The sequence below is a fragment of the Conger conger genome, chromosome 1 (genome assembly GCF_963514075.1).
Source record: "Conger conger chromosome 1, fConCon1.1, whole genome shotgun sequence".
In the NCBI taxonomy this organism is placed as follows: domain Eukaryota; kingdom Metazoa; phylum Chordata; class Actinopteri; order Anguilliformes; family Congridae; genus Conger; species Conger conger.
In genome coordinates, this window is record NC_083760.1 from 26567891 (window position 1) to 26591971 (window position 24081).

Consider the following 24081-nt stretch of genomic DNA (forward strand, 5'->3'; position numbering starts at 1 on the left):
TCCTACACTCACTGGGCACTTTATGAGGTATGTATTAGACTTATTTTTTACTGCTATAGCCTATCTACTTAGAGTTATGATGCCTTGTGTGTTCAGAGATGCTCTTCTGCATATCACTGTTGTCATGTGTGGTTTTTCGCATTACTGTCACCTTCCTGTCAAACAAGGTGTTTCTGTCTGCTGAACTCACTGGATTCTTTTTATTTATTTATTTTTGCACCATTCTTTGCAAACTCTAGAGACTAGTGTACGTGAAAATCCCAGGATATCAGCCGTTTCTGTGATACTCGAACCACCCTGTCTGCCACTAGCAATCATTCCATAGTCAAAGCACTTAGATCAAATTTTTTTCCCCATTCTGATGGTTGAAGTGAACATTAACTGAAGCTCTTGACCCGTATCTACATGATTGTATGCATTGCACTGCTGCCACACAATTGGCTAATTAGATAATTGCATGAATAAGTAGGTTTAATAAAGTAAAAATGTTCGTAATAAACAGCTTGGTGAGTCTATGTGCTTTAGGAATATGTATTGCTGTGGTATTGGCGGCAGTAAACTGCTTGAGAAAACAAATGCCTTCCAGTGGATTAAAAAACAAAACTTCACCCAAATCAGGAAGGGAAATCAAGCATAAGGGCGATGATCCCCGAAGTGACCCGGTGATTCAAAAATAGTGAAAAGGGACGCTCTCCAAAAATAATCACTCATGTGCTTTTATTTCATTTTTCTTTAGTCTTCAGAATGTTTTGAAAGGGCAGAGGAGCGGGGCTGCGGTGTTTAGAAAGAACAGTCTGGCAGTCTGTCGCAGAGGAGTCGTCCTGTCTGCGAATAACTGTTTTTCCCCCTATTATATATGAAACTTTTCTGCTTGGCTTCACTCAGCTTTGGGAGCAGAGACTAAATAGAATACATTTGAGATTTTTTTTTTTTTTCCAAGGCTGTGCTGAAACTGAGAGTGAAGTCCAGGGGAAGGAGCAACTTTCAAATCAAACGGTGCTGCTGATCCTCATCCTGTACCCTTTTCAAATTGAGAGTGCTGCTCTCTCAGTCTGCAGACTCAAATACTGCTCCCTTAAATACTGCTCCCCCATACTGCTCTTTTCGGACATGAGTGTGCTGCTTCTTAACACATTCTGTTCTTTTCATAGTTACATGTAATTTGCTACTTTTAATAGTTACATGTAAAGAAACAAAGAGAACAATGACCTCAAGCCTATATTATTTTAAATATTTTATAAAAAAATAAAATAATTATCCTAAATGCAACAAAGTTCTTATACTGCCCACTGCATGAGGGTTTTGTGTTGGTCAGTTGGACATGGCATGTTAAACAATCAGTGGCACAACATTTTAGTCGGCTGCCAATGAGAAGTGAATTTGAAGTGAATGTCCATCCAGAACAGCATATGCCCCATGTCTCGTGGACATCAAATGGACATTTTGCAATTGTATTATTTTCCCATTTTAAAATGGTGGTATGCTTCTTTATTTTGTGGCTTAACCCAACTACTGTAAAAACCCAAGTATAATGAAGCTTATACCTTTTCAACTAATCAAAATACCCCTCAATTTTCCTCCTTTTTCTCATCCAGAGCCAAAACCCCTTTGGGTGTAACCACTTCACATTGGGCTTGAGACCGAATGGGTTAAATAACACAGTGTGACCAAAAAGTGATATCGCAGGGCCTTCAATCTTCTTGTTCCCACAAAGAGTAATTGCCCATAGGGAACAACAGCAACTGGAATCCCACTGTTTTATAAGGAATAAACACATTCTACAACCCTTTAGACCCTAAAAAGCAAACAGATTGAATACTAGGTCCCACATTGGGCCACAGAGTCGTTTAGTTCCAGATTTGAGGTTTATGAGTGTTTTCAGAGCCAAAAATCCTTGAACTGTTTGGGATATTTTCTGTAACGCCAGGCAGAAAGACAGAGAAAAAAAAGGGTTTTTTTTGTTCTTTATTGAGCTGATATTCCATGTGTCATGTAGAATGAAAGTTTAGCTTTTTGGTACTGTTGTTTATTTAGTCAGACTTTAAATCACTGCCTCATCACTGGAGGTTAGCACTGTTTATGATTGTTTTAGCTCTCTCATCTGTCTAAACATCCCACTACAACAGACGAAATTAAAGTAAAAATACAGAAGTAATTGCATGTGTTGGCGTATCAACATGCGTGTATCATGCAGAAATGTTCTGTGAAATGTTCATGTGTTCAAGGTTGCTTTTTTTAGGATTTTGATATAATTGCTATGTTGACATAGACTGTCCATAATCACAGCTATTCTCAGGGCTCAATATCCCCTGCTCTGTGAAAACCGAGAGCCGGGGAAGGTTGTTATTAAGCTGTCATAAATCCTAGCTCCTTGATTAAACTATTTTTGTTTTTAGGCATATTGCTGAAAAACACATGTAATTTGCCGCCAGACTTCACTGCACAGAAACACACTTCACTGACAGCATATCCTTTCATGAAGATAACCATTTCTCCGCTGTCACCATCTCTGGAGTTAATTCACAACAGTATCAATCGTAGAAGATTAAGGGGTTGCAGTAAACCAAGACTCTACAGAAGGATTTTTCCATTTTGGTTTTGAATAAATACTTGTGACTGTGTTTTGATACAGATTTTGTCCTATAAATTGAAAGACACTCAACGCACATTCAGTTTAATATGGTTAAATACAGTATTTAAAATATATGTCCATAGTCTTTTATTAAAATTGGGGCTGTTATCGTGTAACTTAAATTTGTTGCATGTATTGAAGAATGAGATGGCACGAGATGAGAGACTGACATTTCTGGTCTGGTTTCATCTTTTGTTGAGCTGGTTCTACGTGTGTCCATGCCAAAGTCAGAAAACTCCCCAACCTTCCTGCAGACATACAGGTGGCAGTGTAGTACAGTGATAAGGGAAGTACGCTTGTATTTCAAAGGCTGCAAATTCACTTCCCAGCTGAGCACTGCCATCCACTATACCGTTTTTGGTAAACCTATTGTTTAGCCTATATCTCTGACTGTCTTTTTCTTACTTCTCACCCTCATAATGGCTTCCTTGACTTCCATTGTTAACAACAACAGACTCCAAAGGCAGTCAAAAACCGAGACTCAAACCTAGATACTGAAAGCTTTCCTTTACCTGCACGAGAGGCGATTGAATACACCTGACTAATCACTACTGTCCAATTACTTTTGGTCCCTTAAAATGGAGGCACTGTAAAAAGGGATGCGATTCCTACACGGATTACCTGATGTGGATGCAAATACGATCAAATGAAAGTTGATGGTCTCCATTTTAACCTCATTATTAATTTCTCTTCGAATTCCAATGTGCTGGAGTACAGAGCCAAAAGAACAAAAATTGTACCACGATCCAAATACTTACAGACTGCACTGTACTTATTCTGAATTTTAGAGACCGTGATCAAAAGCACATCCAGATACTAAGCTGCTAGGTTGAAAAGAAGGAAGCCCACACACTCATATCCTCCTCACACACCTTTAATACAGACTTTTCCAATCCCTGTGAATCTTCGTCAGACCTGAGGATCAACTGGGATTGAAATGGTCAGTATCAAAGGTGTGTAAGCAGCATATCATTGTGCGGACTTCCTTCTTTTCTCTTTTTCTGAATTGTCCGTATCCTGAATATCCGCCTCATAAATGTAAAAAAAATAATAATAATAATAATAAAACTATGCTAAAATGCCAAATTGTGAAATGTAAACAGACGCATATCCTTTTCTCCTCCTGTCTCCTCTGTGTTTTCCCTTCATAGATAAGTACAGCAGCAATGTCAACAAGCGGCAGAAGCTAGCTCAGGACTTCCTGGGCTCCATTGACCAGACAGGGGAGTTCCTGGCTCTGCTGGACGAAGAAGAAATTGATGAAGTCAAACAAGAGAGGCTGGAGGTAAGGGCCGCAACCTCCAGATCACATGACTATGAAAAGAAACAACAACAAAAAACTTTTTTACTGAAGATTTTTCTGAACCATCTTTTTTTCTAAATACCATCTTTAAATATACTTATTTCGCCTGGGACTATGCGGGTAAAATGGCATTTTAATAAATATTTAAAGAAACTTTGCTTTCTTAGACTGTACCATCGATATCATTGTAGACTTGTTTGTGAAACCACTTGTCAAAGACATCCCTGTAATATCACTACGGTATTGAACACTGAAGACCACTTCCATCAACTGACTGAATCCCAACTAATTTATAAGGATCACTGTAGCGCATTTACCCTGTAAGGTCTAAGGTTCAAAATATGTGATTCAAATTTTAACATAATATTTTAATGCTGATGAAACAATCTCTACTGGTAATTGAAAGCAGTGGCGTTCTGGAACACTGACTTACTTTAGAAATCTTGAAAGAACATTCCTAAAAACCTACTCTTCAAAAGTTTAAACCAGAAAGAAAAAGACAGGCTCCACTTTCAGAATCAGATTGAAATGTGCCTTTGTCTGTAGCTGCCCGATAATGTTCCACAGTGTCAAAGCGAAGATATGGAAATAAGCTCTCCGGCTTATAGTATATCAAACCCATGTCTTCAGCTTTTCCCGTCTTTGTAAAGCTCTAAGCATAAACAGCAAGCTGCCCTTCCCAAGCGGTATAAATATTTACCAGACGCTATAAAACATTTTGAGGTCATTTAGAATGTCTTGCTGTGGACCGTCACCTTACCACACTCCTCCTGTTTCCAAAAGAGCCACAGCAAAGGAAGCTCACAGCCGTTTAACATGCGTCTTTAATGGAGAGGGAATCGTGGTTTTGTGAAAGTTTTCTGGAAGAAAGTTGCTTCATGTTTGAAAGTGAACCCTGTGGAAGGTGTTTAGTGACTCAATAAGCCTAGTGACTCAGTGCGTTCTGTTCTTCCTCACCTGTCCTAGACCATGACAGCGGCATGTTTAGACCTGAGCCATGGTTTCTTCTCCTTGTTAGTGTTCGTTAGCTGCAGTGTTCTACCGTGGACTGCTTAGCGTGCAACACCTTTGCGTGTCTTCGTCCGAGTTCTTGAGAGTTGTGTCACGCAGCGGTGCCTGTCAGTCTGTTTGTGTGTTTTCATGAAGGAGGTCTTCCTTAAAATCCTGTAGCTTTCTCCCACGTGATTAACATGCCCAGCAGAGCACACAACCGCTCACAGTTAATCACCTGATGCAGTTGATAATGTAAAGGATGAGGGAGTCGTGGGGTGATAGCGTAGACTCGCGTCGGTTTTTGTGGGAATTTGCCAAATTCGAATCCTAGAATAGCATCCGTTCCACACTGGCTGTCATCGTGCCCTCTGCGAAAAAAAAAAACAAGGCCTATCCCACACAAGATGACAGGGAGCCACTTAAACATTCCCATCTGAGCGTGGGGAGCGGGGAGCGGGGAAATAACAGGCTGTCAGGAGATCTTACGGAAACCCGTGCCTGATGGATGGCTTGCCCCGGGACAGAGGAGCCTGCTCTGCTGACAAAGGAGAGCTTTATCCATCTGATCCACTGTCACTAGCATCTAACGCTAACCGTACAGAAAAACACCCCTTCCGCTAAAGCTATGGGAATGCACCGGATTACAGCCCAAGCCACTAATGCTACCCATACTGCTAACGCAACAGAAATACCCTGACTTACATCCCTTGCCCAAAATGCTGTAGAAACGCTCCCAACTGCTAACACCACAGAAATACCCTGAAGTTCATCCCTTGCGATAAATGCTGTGCAACAAGGGTCTCAAACTGTAGTCCTGGTGGGCTGCAGTCTCTTTTGTTTTTTATGATTTGCTTTCACTCAGCACCCAGTTTAGTCCTTTGAAGCAAGGTGTGTGGACTAGACTAGTCAGCTAATAAGTGACTTATATTAAGTGCTTAAGTGCTGGAACACATCATAAGCCAGTCACATCAGCCCTCCAGGATTTGAGTTTGAGATGCCTGCTTTAAAAACACTCCCTACTGCTGAGGCGAAAGTAACACCTTGAATTAATTCCCTGTCATAACACTATACCGTAGAAACAAAGTTTACATCCCCTACTGTTAAGGCGACCACTACAGTCAGATCTACTGAAGCTGCAGAACTTCTACATTTTCTTTCTTTGTTTTATATGGCCAAGAAATATTATTTTCCCAGTATTTCTGTCCATGAGGACCCTGTCTCGAATTTAAGGTTCACGCTGTCCTTAGCAGGTGGGTCAAAGTTGCCCTGAATACAACATTCCTCCTGAAAGCTCACAGCCAAACTTTTCTATCGGCAGAGCCCAGGTCCTCCTGTTTTTTTGCTAACGGCGGGGACAGAGTTGCTCTTGTTCGGCGGCTCCGGGCGTCAGTCACTCATGACCCAATCTGGAGTTGGACCCAGACACCAAGACTACAACTTCTCCCCCGTCAGACCCCAACTACGCCTCCGCTCGGCTAATAGAAATCGCAGTCTCCGGACTGCTGCGTGGAGCTTGCTTTCAGGACCATTAAAATGTATTTCCAGCGACTGCCAGCTCGCTGAATGGCGTCTCAGGCGGGTCGTGCTCCTAACCTTACGCTGGGCCTGTTTTTCCCCAGTAGGCTCCTAAACCAGCCAGACCGCCAGGTCTGCAGGGAACACTCTCCGTCTCCTTCACCCATGCCTGGAAATGCTGGCTAGGGCCAGGAAACACCGCGCAGCTCCGAGCTGTGAAATGACCCCCCTCACGCAGCTCGCAGCTGCTGAGAAGCAGAGGCGCAACCCTGCGGCGCAGTGCGAAATGCACCCTGCGGATCCGCAGCACTGCAATTTTTCCAAAACAACACTGTGTCCAAGTGTATAGTAGGAAACATTTCATTTCAGCTGCTGAGTAAGGGCTTGACGCTTTAGGTCGTAAAATTCCAGCAGACCGTTTTTAAATGCTGTTTTTCTTTTTTTCATTCTAGTAATAGAGTCCAAAATTTGTTTGGGTATCTTATATGGATTTTGACATTCATCTAGCCAGTGGCTAACGGCACCATATGGTGGCTGGAACTTTAGAAGAAAGATTTTAGAAGAAATACAGCACATACCTTAGGGCTTCACTGCAACAAAATGTCTGTCTGTTGTGTTTTGGTCTTGTAATGAGATCTAAAATAGTTTTTATTTGTCTCAAGTAGGCCATATTAGATTGTTTTAACTTGCTGTTCGCAGCAAGAATATGAAAACTTAAAAATTAAACAAATGTATGTTGAAGAACCATGAAGGTGACTGCCATATGACACTTCAGATGCCTCTTCAGCATCTGACTGCATGACTGTGAGAGTCTGCAAAGGCATTCCACTGTGCTGATTGGAGCAGGTCATTACGTGAGAGCTATCATTTATCTTAGCCTGCTGGAAACCCCAGGTACATACACCTGCTGTCCTATTCTTCATGCTGAGGAGTCACCAATGAACGCAGGCCCCCGGGGTGTTTTGAGTACAATGCCTGCTTTTTAACTAATAAACCCAGCGCGTTTACTGTAAAAATGTAGCGGCAGATGGCACAATGAGCCCCTTTGAGTGCTCAAACGAACGGTCGTAGGAGCTTTGATATGAGTGCCGGTGCCTGCCCAGCTAGTGCGTGATTAGCGTTAGCACGTGGCCTGCACCAGAAGACTGCCTGACTGCTCCTTTAAACACTGCCAGGTGCATCAGCCGTGACTGGCAAGGTGTTTGAGCGAAGGTTACGTGCCAACACCTGCACGTAAATCAATCAAATCAAGTCGAATGCCTAGTGCTGCCGAATTTAGACATCTCAGAAGATTCTGGAAAATATTATGCTGACCTTAGGATTCTTGGGTTCTGATGATCCTGATGTAATTATGAATTAAATGGATCGTTTTATAATAACATATAAAGCAACATATCACAACATATATAAAGAATACTAGCTTGTTTAGTCTATGTAAACGGCTGACTTGTTTTAATGCTGTGGGCAAAAATAGTACTGAATAGTTTATTGTTATGAGTTGCATATCTGTGGTGTTTTGGATCTGCGGTGTTTCATTTTTAGCTTCATATCTGTTTTTTTGTGTGTTCTCGTGTTCTCAGAAAGGAATGCTCTGACTAGTGTTGCTAAAAACATTTATCTGTATCTGTGTTGATGTTACTTATTGTATGGTACTATTGGTCTCACTCTCTGGTATCTTATGTTTTTACAGAGGTTGGAGAGGCAGACTAGAATAATGGACTCTGCTCAGTACAGTGAATTCTGTGAGAGTCGACAGCTCAGCTTCTGTGAGTCTCTTCCAGAACGATAAATACACACACACACACACACACAAGCACACATGCACTGGAGATAAACTCTTCCTTGTATAACGAGACACACATTTTGGGGATCTATAAAACTGAATGGGGGAAACATGCTCTTGTAATACTCGGTGACCTGTAGCTCCGGTCTCTTTCAGCCAAAAAGGCCTCAAAGTTTCGGGAGTGGCTAGACTGCAGCAGCATGGAGGTGAAGCCCAATGCCGTTTCCATGGAGATCCTGTCCTACCTGGCGTATGAGACTGTGGCTCAGGTGTGTCACTTTGCACTGACTCTGCTGAGGCTTGAAGAAAGAGAGGTTGTGAATTCTTCACCAGATCTCTGAAAAGCCAAACAGACTGTCATGTCTCCTGGGTTCTCATTTTGCGTTTCACCTTTTCACTAAATCTAACAGGTGTGTCTTGAGTGTGTTGCAAAGACACCGGTTATGAATGTAATGAGTGTGCATAGCCTTGTACTGAATCGTACTGTAGCAGTGCCAACTGTGGTAGGGCAGCATTTAATTGGCCTTAGTGGCTCTCAGGGGGGCAGAGCTTTAGTGAGCATTTTATGCTCTGGTCGATTGGGGAACTGCAGTCTGCCTGCTCCAGCTGCTGGGAAATGCAGTCCCCTGCTCCAGAGACAAAGCAGAACCTAGTGGTCTGTGGCGTGAAAAGCTGCCCATGTTAGTATGGGCTCTCTTGATTGGACAAAGTGATTTTGGGGTGATGAGGTCTCACCCACCCTCCTTCTGTCCCCCTCTCTTTCTTTGTCTCTCCGTCCCTCAGTTGGTGGACTTGGCGCTGCTGGTTAAACAGGACATGACTCAGAAGACTGGGGATCCCTTCAGCCATGCCATATCAGCCTCCTTCATCCAGTATCACAATTCCATGGGCGAGGTGACTGTCTTCTAAATGTAACCCCCATCCCCATACATTCTTACACATACCATCCTCCTGTACACCTTCCCATCTCCCCACTTTGTGTGTATGTGTGTGTGTGTCAAACCTGGGTCAAATACTAATTTTTTGGATTAATTTACTTTTCTCCACGTTACTGTGCCTGTCCCTTCACCTATTTCGACGCAGACTCAAAACCCACCTTTTCAAACTCTACCTTAGTCCTCCTTCCTGATTTCCCCCGCCCCTCCTTTCTGATATCCCTATCCTTGTCTAACCCCCCCCCCCCAAAAAAAAATAAAAAAATAATAAAATCTTTGGCACTTATGATGGCGACTATGTTTAGAACAGCAGTCCATGTGTGTTCTCCTAGTTCTGGATGTGATGCTTTGACTTATGGTAGAACCTATGCACTTGTAATGCCAAATGACAAAAATGTAAATGTAAATGTTGTCTGGTGTATTGGAACAGTTGAAATACTCTCTAAAAGTGCAAACACCACCTTCTGGTCCTCCTGGTTGGCTCAATTACACCAGGCAAGATCTGTTGAGCACAGAAAAGTATTTTTTTTGCATGTGTGTGTGTTTGTAAATGTGAGTATTAAGTATTGAGGTTGAGGGTTTGATTACATCTGGGCTTGTTTACTCTGTGCAGGTTCACCTGCCAGGCCAGACGGTAACCGGGAAGCGAGATCCTGACTCCCCGGAAAACACCCCCCCGTCCACGCCCGGAGCCCCGCTGGCCCCCACCCATCAGGGGAAGCTCCACTCCGTCGCCCAGGGCAACGGCGGGCTGGGCCAGGACGGCGGAAAATTCAAGCAGAGGAAGAGAAAGAAGGTTCGTGACCCGGTCTTTGGGCCCGCGCTCGCTGGTTACGAACGTGCGTTCGCGGTCCTGACCGTCGCTGCTGCCGTTCTCTTGCAGAGCGCAGCCGCCAGCAGTGCAGAGATCCAGAGCAGCGCCATCCAGCCAGCACATATCAGAGAGGCCATCCGCCGATACAGCCAGAAGGCCAGCCCTCTGTCGCCCTTTTCCGTACGTAACCCGGCTCTCTGATCCTCCCCCTGCCATCAGACCTTGGTCAAATACTGTGTAGTCCGTTAGTCCATATGTATCTTTCTGTTCTTTTGGCTCTGTAGTCCAGCACATTGGATTTGAAATGAAACCGTGAAGTTTATTGTGCATTCATTTCAGATTATTTGCATATTTGGTGATGTGTGTAGGAATTACATCCCTTATTATACATAGTGCTCCCTCCCTCCATTTTATGGGACCATGAGTAATTGGACAATTAGCTCCTCAGCTGCTTCTGAATAGTCAGGTGTATTCAGTTGCTTCCTTAGTGCAGGTATAAGAAAGCTTTCTGTATTTAGTCTTCATTTTAGCTATTTGTCTTCAGAGTTGGTATGAGGCTGAGAAAAAAACTGTCAGACACAAAGGGTAAACAATAGGCTTTCCGCAACAAACTGTTCGGAACATCACATGTGTTGTTTAATTTCAAAACCAATGTGCTGGACTACAAAAAATAACAAACTGTCCACCTACGTACATAGGGACGGCACTGTTCATAATTGTTTTGGATTCAAATACTTTTCTGTGCTCGATTGATCTTGCCAGGTGCAATTGAGCCAAGCTCCTTCTACACATGTAACTCAACTCTGAGACATCTACGGCCCCTTGTACCTTCCTTCTCCGTATGTAACAACTCGACCGTATAGTCTCACTGTAGCCCCACAAGTACTGGCATCACTGAGATCAATTTGTGGTTTGTATAATTTTCTTCATAAACATGCCATAATTCTTTCAGGGAATTTAAATGGACTGGTTATTTTTTTTGTCTTGGAAATACAAAAGAGGTTTTCACATGTAATGTTGTATATTTGCTTCATATTGTTTTGTTGTTATCAAAAGAAATCTCAAGAAATATGATTGCCATGAGAACATTTTTAAGTTTGTTATTTGTTTTTCTGTTGTGGGTTGAACATTGTGGAATTTCACAGCTAGTATTCAAAAGATTTAATAGTCTAAATGTAATGGGGTAAAGGGGTAATTAACAATTTACTGAAGATTGATGTGTTCGTTCTGGAGCCAAAAGCAACATGAGGAAGCAACTATTACTGTATATTGAGGAGTACTTTTGAATTCCTTCTAATTTATTTTTATTTACTGTTTTGTGACTCGTTTTACAGTTATATCCCAGACATTCAAGAGCATTATACGTGTTTAATCCAATTGTAAATTGATCATTAGTTTTTATTAACATTTAGGTTTTCCCACACACAGTGCTGCCATGTTTCTGTAAACAAAATTTCATCATGAATCATGTCATAACATATCATACAAATTGAATTAATTTGACGTTCTATGTGTCTGGCCATGTCCATCTCCGTAGAAATGGGCTTAAAATGTGTACCCTGTCACCCAGCACAGTAAAAATACAAAAATATCATATCAGAGAATGTTATTTACTCTTTTCTTAATTAATATAAGGATCTTTTAGTATGGCTGCATGTGAAAGGAGTGTTTTTAGTGTAGTCTTAGGCATTTTTTGGCTTCCCCACCTTTAGGTTTTACGGCCTGGGCGTGTCTCCTGTCTGTAACTCCTGCTCAATTTGCTGTGGATTTTCCTTCTGCCCGCTCGAGCCTCCACCTGTGGAGCGAGGAGGTGCAGTGCACCTCTGAACAGGCCTCTGCGTCACACGGCCAGTGGAGGCGGTGTGAATACAAAGTTAGCCTTGCTAACTGTCGCCCTATTTCTGGTTCTAGTGTGATTGTGATGTATCAACCCCTTGTTCCATACAACGCTATCACACGATTGCGTACTTTGAAACTTTGAAGCTCTGCACCTGTGTACGTATAATTTCAGTTACATTAGGTAACTTAATAGCAAGGTAGCTAAAGCTAAGAAGGCTACCTAACTAGCGAGTAAGCAGTGAATTCTCTGTAGGTATCTAACGTTAGCTAGTGAGGTGGATACGCTTACAAACCTATCGAAGCGGTTAAGACATGCAGTTGTGAACACCGGTTCTGTGCTTGGGCTCATGGGCCTGTATCTCTAATCCTTTGTTCAGAAGATTCACAGCGGTTGTCCTGTAAACTAGCCTTCCTCCTTCTCCTCTTCCTCCGCATACAATCCTCCTCCTCTTCTACATTCCCCTCCTCTCCTCCGCAGCAAGGCGGGCTGGCCATGTTGGCAGTTAGTACTCTGGCTTGTTAGCCTGTCTGCTTTAGCTGCAGTACTGAAATACAAATGGGACAGTCTTAATTGCATTTTTTCCACCCATGATTTTTGCAGTGCCCTTCGATCACAAACAGTGCAATAGGCATCTGTATGGCAGAATGGAAATTCTAACTTTTACCAGTTCATTGCTTCATACTCTTTTTAAGGTAATAAGAGTCATAATGTTCTATATAGAGGTTTCCTGCCAGTTCTAGTGTTAACCAAACAGTTGTACATATGGCTAAATGGGAAGTGCAGGGATTCCTGGCTTCTATGACCTTGGATTGACTGGCCCCAGATCAGTTCCAGCAGGCCCCAAGTTTCTGTGACCTTGGATTGGCTGATCCTGGATCAGGTCCAGCGCGCCCCAGACTTGGTGTCTCTGGGCCGATACAATGGCAGCACGTGGGAGTGCGTCGGTCTGTAATGGAGCCGGGAGGCTTTCGCGGCTTGCTCAGCCCCCAGGGCGGTCTCCCTCCCTCCCCGCACATCTGCACAGCCCCATTCATGAATATGGAGCTGCCGCCGGAGCTCTGTTTATGAAGGCATCACATTACAGCTGTGGAAATGCTCTTCACTGCCAGTTTCCATGCTTTTGTATCTGTTCTGTATTTGGGTGCCTCATTCCAAATTTTTCCTTACTTCTATATTCCCCCTTCAAGGTTGATTTTTGGTGTGTATTTTCACTTTTCTTCTGAGACTGACGACTGTCTGTTCTCTGCCTTCCCGTCGAGATGTGTCCAGGTTTATTGGATCCCACCATCTTTTGGAATCAAAGGGAGGATGTGATGACTCGTGGGGACATTTTGTCTTTACCGTGTCCATAGTCTTGTGAGAAAATGGAGGACATTTTACACTCCCCTGGTATCATTGGGCATACTCTGTGTGCGTGTGTTTGTTTATGTGTGCATGCATGTGTGTGGGCATGTGTGCATTCATGCTTATGTGTTTGTGTCTGTACATATGCATTAGTGTGTGTGTGTATGTGTGTGTGTGCGCACAAGTGTGTTTGTGAGAGTGTGTGTCTGCGTGTATGTGTGGGGGCATGTGTGCATTTTTGTGTGTGTGTGATTGTGTGTTTTTTTATGTATGCTTGTGTGGCTCTGTAAGTGTGTGTTGGTGTGTGTGTATGTGTGTGTTTACGTAGGTGTGTGTATTGCATGGGTGCATGCGTGGATGGTGTGCGTGTGTTTGTGTGTGTGTGTGTGTTGCAGGCATGCGTGGGTGGGTGCATGTGTGTGTGTTTGTTTGCGTGTTTGTGTGTGTGCGTGTTTGTGTGTTGCATGCATGCATGCGTGGGGGGTGTGTGTTTGTGCGTGTGTGCATGTGTGTGTGTGTGTTTGCGTGGGTATGTGTTTATGCTTGTGTGTGTGTGTTTGTGTGGATTTGTTTGTGTACTGTTTGTACTGTTTGTGTGTGTGAGGTCTGTGGAGTAGAGTGTATTTAAAATGGTCTGAAGGGGAGGGGTGTTCCCTGCTTCACAGTGCCTCACTGTAAAAGTAAGATTTATGAATGACTGCCTGGAGCCTTGAAGCCATACTGTATGAGAGCAGCGATAAGTGAAATATAATCCGCTGTGGAGCCAGCTATCCCATAGACTGTGTGGTGTGGTTGACCATGGGGGAAACAGACTTAGTGGAATTGTGCAGTTCGGAAAGATAGTGTATAAAAAAACCTGGAGCATATACAGTGCAGTCTATAAGTATTTGGACAGTGGTACAATTTCTGTTCTTACTCCAGCACATTGGATTTGAAATTAAACGATGAATATGAGGTTAATGCAGACTGTCTCCTTTAATTTGAGGGTATTCACATCCATACTGGGAAATCCATGTAGGAATTACATCAGTGTTTATGCATAGTCACTCCATTTTACCGGACCACAAGTAATTGGACTGTTGGCTTCTCAGCTGTTTCTGATTAGTCGGGTGTATTCAATCACTTACTTTCTTAGTGCAGGTATAAGAAAGCTTTCTAGATTCTAGGCTTTTGATTGCCTTTGGAGTCTGTTACTGCATTTGTCAACATGAGTCCCGGAGTTGTGCCAGTGAAAGTCGAGGAAGCCATTATTTCATTTCAAATCTAATGGGCTGGAGTACAGAGCCGAAAGAACAAAAATTGTGCCACTGTCCAGTACGTACCGCACTGCATCTATGGAAAAAAAATAATGAAAAGAATGTACATGATGTACCTTTCCTCGATTAATACATGTTCTCAACTTGGATGTAATACATTTAATTATATACGCTGAGCTCCATAAGTCTTGGGGCAATTTGCAGATTTTCAGATTTTCTTAAAGAGTTGTTTTATACATTTTCTCTGTGTAGAAAGCCAGTAACAGACTCCAGGCAATCAAAAGCCTAGAATCACGACTAGATACTGTAAGCTTTCTTATTCCTGCACTAAGGAAGCGATTGAACACGCCTAATCCGAATCAGAAACGCATGACATTTGTCCCAAATATTATGGCACCCTCAAATGGGAGGACTGTGCAGTAATCTGTGCAAAATCAAGAAAAAAGCTGTTGTTGTCCCATGACTTATGGAGCCATTATTTTAATGCGATGACTCTGAGGTACTGCTACCAAACTTAACTTCGGTGTGAAGCAACTTTTTCAAATGTCAACCACTGAGGCCATACTTGCATCTGCTAAATAACCAAGGAGAAGATGGACATTGTAATGGACGCTGGGTCCGAAGGAGTTATTTTATTTTTGTTGCCTTTTTATTTTTGCTTTTTTCTGTCAAAACCAAACCTTTGTGTGCCAAACGGGAGCTGCTGCGATTGTTTTGGTCTGCACACCAGCGTCTCCACGGTATTCTGCAGCTCTGCTGTCCTGTCTTCATTAGCAGATGTGGGAAGTTTTGGAGGTCAGAGGGACATATGAGAATAATCTGCTATTATTCTCCTCTCTGGGAATGAAACATGATTAATACCAGAAACAAAGGAGAGCAGCAAAAGTGTCCAAGAGCTAGGAAATGGATTGCAGTTAGATTCTCGAATATGAGCTGAGAGCAGTAGTTCCGAACAGGAAGTTGCTGATCTCCCCAAATTAGCATAGAAGTATTTTCTAATTATTTTGTGTTACGACGAATTTACCCTTTTTCAAGTCCTGGCAAATTCATTATTTTCAGTATCGAAGTATATCCTTGAAATAGAGACTACTGTGAAGTTACTGTAAGCTGCTGTAAGCTTTATACTGATGTAAAGTACTGCTAATACTGCAAATAGCTAGCTACAATCACAAGTATTAGTTAGTCTTACTTGCGTAGAAGACTGACAGTAGTCTGACCGTGGCACTGATGACTGTACTGATACTGTAACATATGAAAATAATACATTTCCATAGCATTTGACCATGTAATCACAACATTACAGCTCACATGTGCAAGAACATTACACAGCTGAGTGAGGTTGTGGAGACTGACATTGTTCTATCGCCCTCAGGAACAGTGAATGAGAATGCGAGTGACATGCTCCGATCAGATTGAGATGTGCGAGCAAGTGCTTTTCCTAAAAGCTTTTGTGCTTTTCACAACCAAAAGCTTTTGGAGATGCAAGCATTGGAGAGCTGAGTTTGAAAGTTTTAAATATAAAGTGAATAAACATCATTTCAAGGGGATCCATACAGGTTCAAGCTCATAAAATTCAGATTCAAATCACATAATTTAGCTTTAAAAGCCTTCATATGAGTTTGATGTTGTGTTATACAAATTAAATGAAATCAAATTGCATTTCAACACATCAATTTCAAATGATGAAAGACAAATTCAGATCGAGCAAAAACAGCTGTCTGGTGGCCCAAGATTTACACCATAGATGATTACTGCAGACTCATTAAATAGAGAAAATTCTCAGGAATGGCTCTGCCCAGCATTGATGTGGAAGCTGAAAATCCCCCAAAAAGCTCTAATTTATGCTATAATGATCATATTCATTATTTCAGTGCAAATAAAAACACAAGGCCGCACGTGGGGTCTGCAACTGTGTGCCAGCTGTAACAGGAGGAGTAATATAAACATCACAGAGGACCGGGTTGTGAAAACAGCTCTGGTGTCCTCAAATGCCTCTACCCTGCCCCTCCACACCGAGGCAGTTCGGAGGGGCACCATTACCCCCCAAATCACACAGTTTGGTCAAATAATTTTATGTGCTTTGAGAAACCCGACCAAGCAAAACCATATAGTCCGTTTGCCCTTTTAAAACAAATGCCAGTTCAGTTCCCAGTTGCACTGATGTGACGGAATAAAAACAGTTACATCTTTCTTTAATCATAAATTCAGTTGTAGTCACCGAGGGTTGGCAGAATCTTATATTTTATCAAGTAAACAAAGTGTTCCAGTGCGATAAATTGTATTGCTTCATCTACCCACTCTCTAAGTCTGGGTGTTCTGCTCAATAGGTCATGTTTTATAAACATGTTTATGGGGGGTGGTTATGTTATATGAAATAATTTGGTTTGTTTTGGACTGAAGAATAAAAAAAAAATGGAGGATGGGGGGGGGGTGTTAAAATTAACATGACTGAAAGCATTTCTGCTGATCTAGTTCCGCATTTCTATATTTTTATTCACACTCCCTCAGCAGATGTAAAAATGTTCCTTCTTCCTTGAAGCTGCTCTTTGGCAGATGTGATTGCTGCACACGCCTGTTTGGGGAGCTTTATGGAGTGTGCAGTATATTTTGAGTTGTAAGAATTTATCGCTTGTGGATCTGATGAGCGGACTGAGCCCTTTTCCAGACACGCTCAGTGAGCACTTTATTAGGTAAACCTACCTGTACACCCGCTTATTAATGCAAATATTCCATCACCAATCGTGTGGCAGCAACTAAATGCATAAAAGCATGCAGACGTGGTAAAGAGGTTTAGCTCTTTTTCAGACCAAATGAATGGGGAAGAAATGTGATCGAAATTGTGATCGAAAGTAGAATGATTGTTGGCGTTTCTGTGGTTTGAGTATCTCAGAAACTGCTGATCTCCCGGGATTTTCATGGCTGTGCCCTTACAACAGTGGTACGCAGAAGAGCATCTCTGCATCAGATCTCTAAGTGGATAGGCTACAGCAGCAAAAGACATAGCATAAGTCTAAAATACCTAATAAAGTGCTCACTGAGTATATGTGTCCAGTTTGGTTTGTCCCAGGTGACTGAAATATCAGACGCTTATTTAATGGCTCTCTTATCATACGAGGGTGTGTGCTGTACTGTTTAATGTGTTAAAGGGCCTTAGCTTAGTCATTTCCCAGTTCTTTTTGGTGGTGTAATGTCCTCGTCGGAAGAGTACATTTGTGATTAGATGGTTTGTTGAAATAATTTATGTTATTACACTGAACCTCTGCATAATTAAGCAATTTCAGTTCAGGGAGTGATTTTTTTCCTGCTTCGGTCTACATAACTCCAAGTGCAATTGCTTATTGTTATAAATGAATAAAGTCTGACATTTTTACTGCTCCAGTGGTTCAGCCACATTAGTTTCTGTCAGAGTCCTTCTCCAGGGCAATGACTTCTGAGAAATTGAGCATACATTCCAAAACTTGGTAGATACATCACTATTTCATAGTGTTTTGTTATTGCTTTTGGTGTCATTTTTTTGTTATTGTCATACAGTGTGTGCATTGTTAGCCCCATGGCAATTCACAAGATAATTATTGTAAAATATGTTGCATCGTAACCCTGTGTTGGACCGTGTAAGACTGGTCCTGGTGAGCCGCAGGGTGTGTTGGCTTTCGTTGTTGCTCAGCACTTAATTGACCAATGAAAGCAGACGGTTAACTCACCTCACCTCGTTTTGTGGGTCTGAATCGGTTGCTGATTTTAAGGTGAAAACAAGAACCAGCACACTCTGCAGGACCAGTGTTGCCGACCCCTGGTGTAAGGGAACATTTGAATCCTCAGCACCCCACCACACCCTTCTGCCAAATGCGCATTTTATGTAAAATACATCCACAACTGGAGCCAGTATGAAAAGCAGTGTCGGAAAGCACTGTCACGACACTGGCAGCTTAAATTTAGGATCAAGCTGCTCTCTTAAATTTCCCTTCTTTTTGACTTTGTGAACCCTTACAGTCACATTAAATTACTCAGGTTTTTTTTTTGTCTGGAATTGTAATATACTATTCCGTAAGGCACCGTAATCAAGCGCTCCGTGATTAAACCGGTATCTTGCAGGAGAGTGTGTCTTTTTGACTGCGGGTGTATTTCCTGTTCTTTTAATAGCACTAGTGGCCCTCTGTGCTCCCGCAGACAGAGATGTTTGGATATCAAAACAGAATGTGAGATTCCTGCCGACACCGTCTACTACATCAGACAACAGGGTCTGTTACTCTCCTCTGTGATAATTAGCAGCAGATTTTCATCTTTTTTCTGTCTCTTCTCTCTCCCTCTCTCTTTCTCATGTCTCTCTCTCTCTCGCTCTCAGAGCGCCTACCGCAGAAGCGGGATGACTTTTCTGGCCTGCTGATTGGCCGGAGGCCAGAGGAGCGCACAGAGAGTTCCCACTACCCCTAAGAAGACGTTTTCCCTCCTCTTCCTCTCTCCCACCCCCGTCGGAGGAAGGGTTACACGGCCCCCATGTGTCTCTTGTTTACCGGCTGCAGCGCTGCCTTAATTGAGGAAGGAAGCTTGGCAGCAGTGTGGAGGCTGTCAGGAATGTGGGCCGGGCTGTCTGCGTGTGGCTGGCAGGAGAGGCCGTGTCAGTCTGCAGGGCTCCTTTACTGGAAACAAACCGGGTTTCATCTCCTGCATATAAAACTATTTAAAGCTCAATTGGGTAAACATTTTTGGAGCTGTTATTTAGTTTTATTGTATGTTTTTCTTTACTTACAAAGCCGTTCTAATTTACTATGGGAATTTTCAATGAAACATTGTCTTATTTCAGTACAATAGAGACGTTAAACGAATGTACAGACCTTTAAAATTGATGTAAAGGTCAAACTGAGTAAGTCAATTGAGTAGTACTCAGTATTTTCACATATCCAAATAAATGTGTGTAATGAAGCGGTCTAGCCAAGCTGTAATAGACTAACACCAGTGGACGTTGAAGTCACCCCTCTTCTGTGTGTTTTTGGGGGTCATTCCCTGGTGAATGTTAGAGAGCTGGGGGGGTAGTTTGATAGTGTTCTTGCAGTGGTCACACACAAACTGAGGCACAGTGGTCAGGTAAACCCTGTAATTAAATTCCATTAAATCTCCTGTTCAATATGCATGTGAACCCAAAACTATGTGATACATGGCATGTATATGGCAGAGAAACATAGAAGCATCTAATGCTTCCGAGGAACATGCAAGCATGAGGTCCCCCTTTCATCTCAGTAGACATTCTCTATACGCCTCAGCCAGAGACGACTGCTCCTTTCTTGTTTAAATAATAAATAATTTGTTATTTAGCTGATGCTTTTAGCCAAAGCTTACAGTTGATTAGACTAAGCAGGAGTGCGGTTAAGGTTCTTGCTCAACAGCTGTGTGGATCTTATTATGGCTACACCAGGGCATCATGGACCACCAACCTTCCGGGTCCCAATCATGTACCCCACTAGGCTACAGCTGTGTATGTGTTGAGGTGCATGTGGGGAAAAAAAAACAATTTCCTCACAACAACATTAACTTGTTTTAGTCGATTTGTAGCAACCACCTCCTATGATACCTTGACTTGACTTGTGGGGTTTTTGGAAGTGGATATTTATATTTCAGGCAATGATTAGACTGTTAAATTGAACTCCTGAGCAGTTGGCTATTAATTTATCAACACAGTGATTAACCAAGGCTTTGAATCCTGGCTTTGAGTCATGCAATTTTTGTTTCGTTGCATTTTCCATTGAAGTAGTTAAGTTGTTCCGTTACATGTATGTTAATCCTTCTGTAAAAGCTGCATAATAAAGCATTGTTTTTTTTACTGAAATGGTTGAAAATGTCTTTTCTACTGTATTATTTAAAGTGTTATGACTGAGTTTGTGGATTCAATTCCCGGGTGGGGAACTGCCATTTTACCCATGAGGATTGTTCTTCTCCTGAATCGTTTCTGCATGTACACAGCTTTGTACATTGAAAAAATGAAAGGTGCAATAAGATCTTTGTGTTAAAACATTGTTACATTGTTGTTTGGGTTTCAAAGTGTACATCTGTCAGGCCGTCACTCTGTATCAAATCATTGTACAGCTGAACAATAATTCAAGCTCATTGGTTTTAACTGCCACAGACAATGGCATGGGGGCTTATTCTGATTGTTTGTTTAGCTGCCCAAATTGCACTCCAGACAAGCGATCACTGAAACTCTGTATACTATTGCTTATTATCCAAGCGAAGACTACATATCTAGTTATAAAACAATACCAGTTTGTTATTGGTAGCAACAAGCAAATTAGCTATAGTTAGCTTAACAAATGTACAAATATCCACTTACGATAAAATATAGGCAATACAAACAATAGTGATTGCACAAGCGTTGTGCTTCAGATGGATATTTGTACGTTCGAGAAGCTAATTAGTAATAGCTCATTTGCTTGTTACTAATAGCAAATTGGTTTTGTTCAGCAATAGTATACAGAGTTTGTGATCGCTTGGCAGCTACATGTTCCTTACAGTTGCATTGTTTGTGGTAGACTATCATATCTTCGTTATATAGCCAGCTAGTTATGTAGCCATATAACCTATTGTACCTTTAAAGCTCTGTTGATCTCTCTGGACAAGGGCATTTGCTATGCAAATAATAATAAAACTGTTGATTTAAAAAATAATGTGCACAAAAAAGCGGCCTGGGCGTAGTGGTTAAGGTAAATGACTGGGACCCGCAAGGTCAGTGGTTCTAATCCCCGTGTAGCCACAATAAGATCCGCACAGCCGTTGGGCCCTTGAGCAAGGCCCTTAACCCTGCATTGTTCCAGGGGAGGATTGTCTCCTCTCTCTGGATAAGAGCGTCTGCCAAAATGCCAATAATGTAATGTAATATTTGTAAACTACATAATATAATATAATGGTTATAAATATAACCATTACTGTTAAATCTCTGTTACATTCATTGTCTTTAAGAAGCACGTGGGACAAATCATTAGTCAGTGAGTTGTATAACAGAAGTTTGAATTGACTGACTCTTTCAAAAGGGCTGTTAGCCCAGAGCTGACTACCCCATTCCAACTGCGGATGATGTCACTGGAACCAGGCTGCTTCTGTGAGTCAAACAGAGGGATCAGCAAAATAAAAAATTTCAGAATTACTGAAAATTCACCACACGTAAAAATAATATTCACACACACAGTACAACCCATTCGACAGAGCAAGCCTCCACTGCAAATACATTAGCATGCCGAACATATTCAGAAATCTGAGTATATTTGTGGATGCAGCACTGTAATGGGATTATGCGTATTTGTCTACAGTTGGGCTCACCCGCATTAATTCAAAGCTGACTTTATCTTGGCTTTCTAGATCCAAGCATTTGGCTCCATCCAGGAAATAAATACCCTTGAGTGTACGAGTATCTGAAACAAATCGGGTCTCCGGCGAAGGTAAATAAATGAAGCTGTAGCCTTTAAAACTGCGCGAAGCCCGGTGCCTTCTGCCTAGTTTCCCTCTGTTTTCACAGTGTGAATTTAAACACTGTTTATTATTGGGACTCTCTTTGCCAGGATATGGATGGCTTTTTTTCTTACGCAGAGGGTCATTGCAGCTCATTTTAAGCGCGCAGTGTTTAGGCAAAACTCCACACTGTACAAAGGCCTCTCCTCACACCAAAGGGTTCTTCCTTTAGCTTTTGTCTCTGGGGCACCAGCCAAAGACGCCACAAGGAAAGCTTTGTTTTCGAAGAATGCTCCCTTTCTGTCTGGGGTGTCTCCGTCTCTTGCGTTTCATGGCCTGTCTGCTACGGGGCTAAATGTGGAGACAGTGCAGCTTGTTACCTTCGACGGTTTAGCTCGACGACGGAGCAGAGGTCACGCAGGGCTGAAAACCAGAAGAGAGGAGCAGGCGGCCAAAACCCCCCCCCCCCCATCTTCCTCGCTGTCGTTATCATCACCTCAGATGCACTTGCTAATTCAAACATGGGTCAGAGACGTAATTGTTTTGGATTCAAATGCTTTTCTGTGCTCGATTGATCTTGCCTGGTTCAATTGAGCCAACCAAGAGGACAAGAAGGTGGGGTTAGCACTTTTTGAGAGTAATTCATACAAGCTCAGTAAAGCGTAGGCAAGTATTGGAATCCAAAACGATTATGTATTTTACCCAGGTCTGCGTGTCATCAACTTCATCGCCACCATTGCTACTGCCACACTTAAACCTGATTTATACTAATTGTACGACCCTTGTATGACGAAAATGAGAGTGTCACAAAACGATTTGCATTTACACTTCGACAAAGTCTGGGACAACGGTTCGGTTTTTTCTATGGTAACAAGATGTCAAACCACTGATGTTCACATTTTCGAAAAGCAGGCGGAGCCTACATAACAATGAATGTATCTGTTCCATCTTGCTATCCTATTAACGCTGAGTGTGACTATTCTGTGACGTGACGTAAAATTGTGAAGTGCAGTAAATTGTGAAAGTGTACCACACGTTTTTCACACTTGTCGCAAGGATCGTACGACGAGCATAAATCACAACCATCATCCTTGCCTAAGGTACACCTACCATCATTATTTCTGTATTTTCCCTTTTTTCTTCCCTTCTGTTTTTCTGTAAAGTGTCTTGTGACAGTCCTCTGCGAAAAGTGCTATACAAATACAATCAAATTGAATTGAGAATTAAATCATCATTGCCTCAGGTACTGCCTCAGGTGCTGTTCAAAATCTTTATCCTCCATGGAACTGAATCCTAACCATGCTTCTGCCAACTACTGTTAATCACCAACATAAATGACAGAATAAGTGTTGGGCTTGGCTTGTATCTTTTCTCTGTAGTACCCTGCATCCACCAGGCGGGGTATTTCCTGAACAGTGATGTATGGCCACAGGGAAGTCCCAGTATTTAAATGAGACTGTTTGCTCAGTCAGCTTAATTTATTAGACCTTTAAATAGCTCTACTTGGTGGTAAATATAGGATACTGTATACTTCAGCAAAATCACATTGTTTTTACACAATTTAAAAAAACACTGAAACCTAAAACTCTTGTGAAGTGGAATAAGAATATCACTTCGACATATGACATGACATGCGGCTTCACACGAACACAATACCAGTTATGTGAATGATTGCTAGATCACTGCTGCTCTTATATAATTAGCGAGTTGGGTTTTATTTTTGTTGCCATTCTTGTGCCAAATAGTACAATTAACATGGTGACAAATGCTAATAGTGGTAGGGATGACCTAATCTCAGTGACCCTATTACAAAATCTGTAATTTCTCATTTTGTGCTTATGTGTGTGCAAAACAGCATCCATCTCACATGTAAACTATAAAAAGGAAAGAAATATCATGAAGTCTGTGATAAATGGCGTCCTGTGATAAACTTGGTCTCATCACACTCTGAGAAAGGGCTCCAGCCAGCGCTCCCACCCCCCAAAAACACTACAGAGCCCCGGCCTTTCACACACCGCCGGCCCCGCTAATTATTTAAAAATAACAGCCAGTTTCGAACAACTTCGTTTTTCTTCCAGAGTGGGAGAAAGTAATCTGTTTTGCTTAGCTTGGCGTTTGCAAGTGGTTCTGGATATCGGACACCTCTCGGAGGGAGAATTTGGCAGACGGAGTCGTATCTGGGAGGCCGAGGGGGCACCTGGGTGTCCAGCCGCCTGACGAGAAACAGGCCGC

At 42.3% G+C, this 24081-nt stretch overlaps 1 protein-coding gene across 2 annotated transcripts in view; it reads left to right on the forward strand.

Moving 5' to 3' along the window:
• supt3h (SPT3 homolog, SAGA and STAGA complex component) overlaps positions 1 to 20236 on the forward strand; it is an 85974-nt gene extending 65738 nt beyond the window's left edge. Inside the window, exons 6-13 of one of the 2 annotated variants that reach the window (XR_009708617.1) lie at positions 3784 to 3917; positions 8134 to 8209; positions 8383 to 8495; positions 9010 to 9120; positions 9775 to 9957; positions 10045 to 10155; positions 18556 to 18653; positions 18758 to 20236. Coding sequence is in view for 1 of the 2 variants with exons in the window: in XM_061240155.1 (XP_061096139.1) it covers positions 3784 to 3917; positions 8134 to 8209; positions 8383 to 8495; positions 9010 to 9120; positions 9775 to 9957; positions 10045 to 10155; positions 18758 to 18799 (770 nt within the window). In the remaining variant the exon portion in view is untranslated. The remainder of the gene's footprint in view (positions 1 to 3783; positions 3918 to 8133; positions 8210 to 8382; positions 8496 to 9009; positions 9121 to 9774; positions 9958 to 10044; positions 10156 to 18555; positions 18654 to 18757) is intronic. The other variant, XM_061240155.1, reaches the window with a different exon arrangement.
• Positions 20237 to 24081: the final 3845 nt, after the last annotated feature.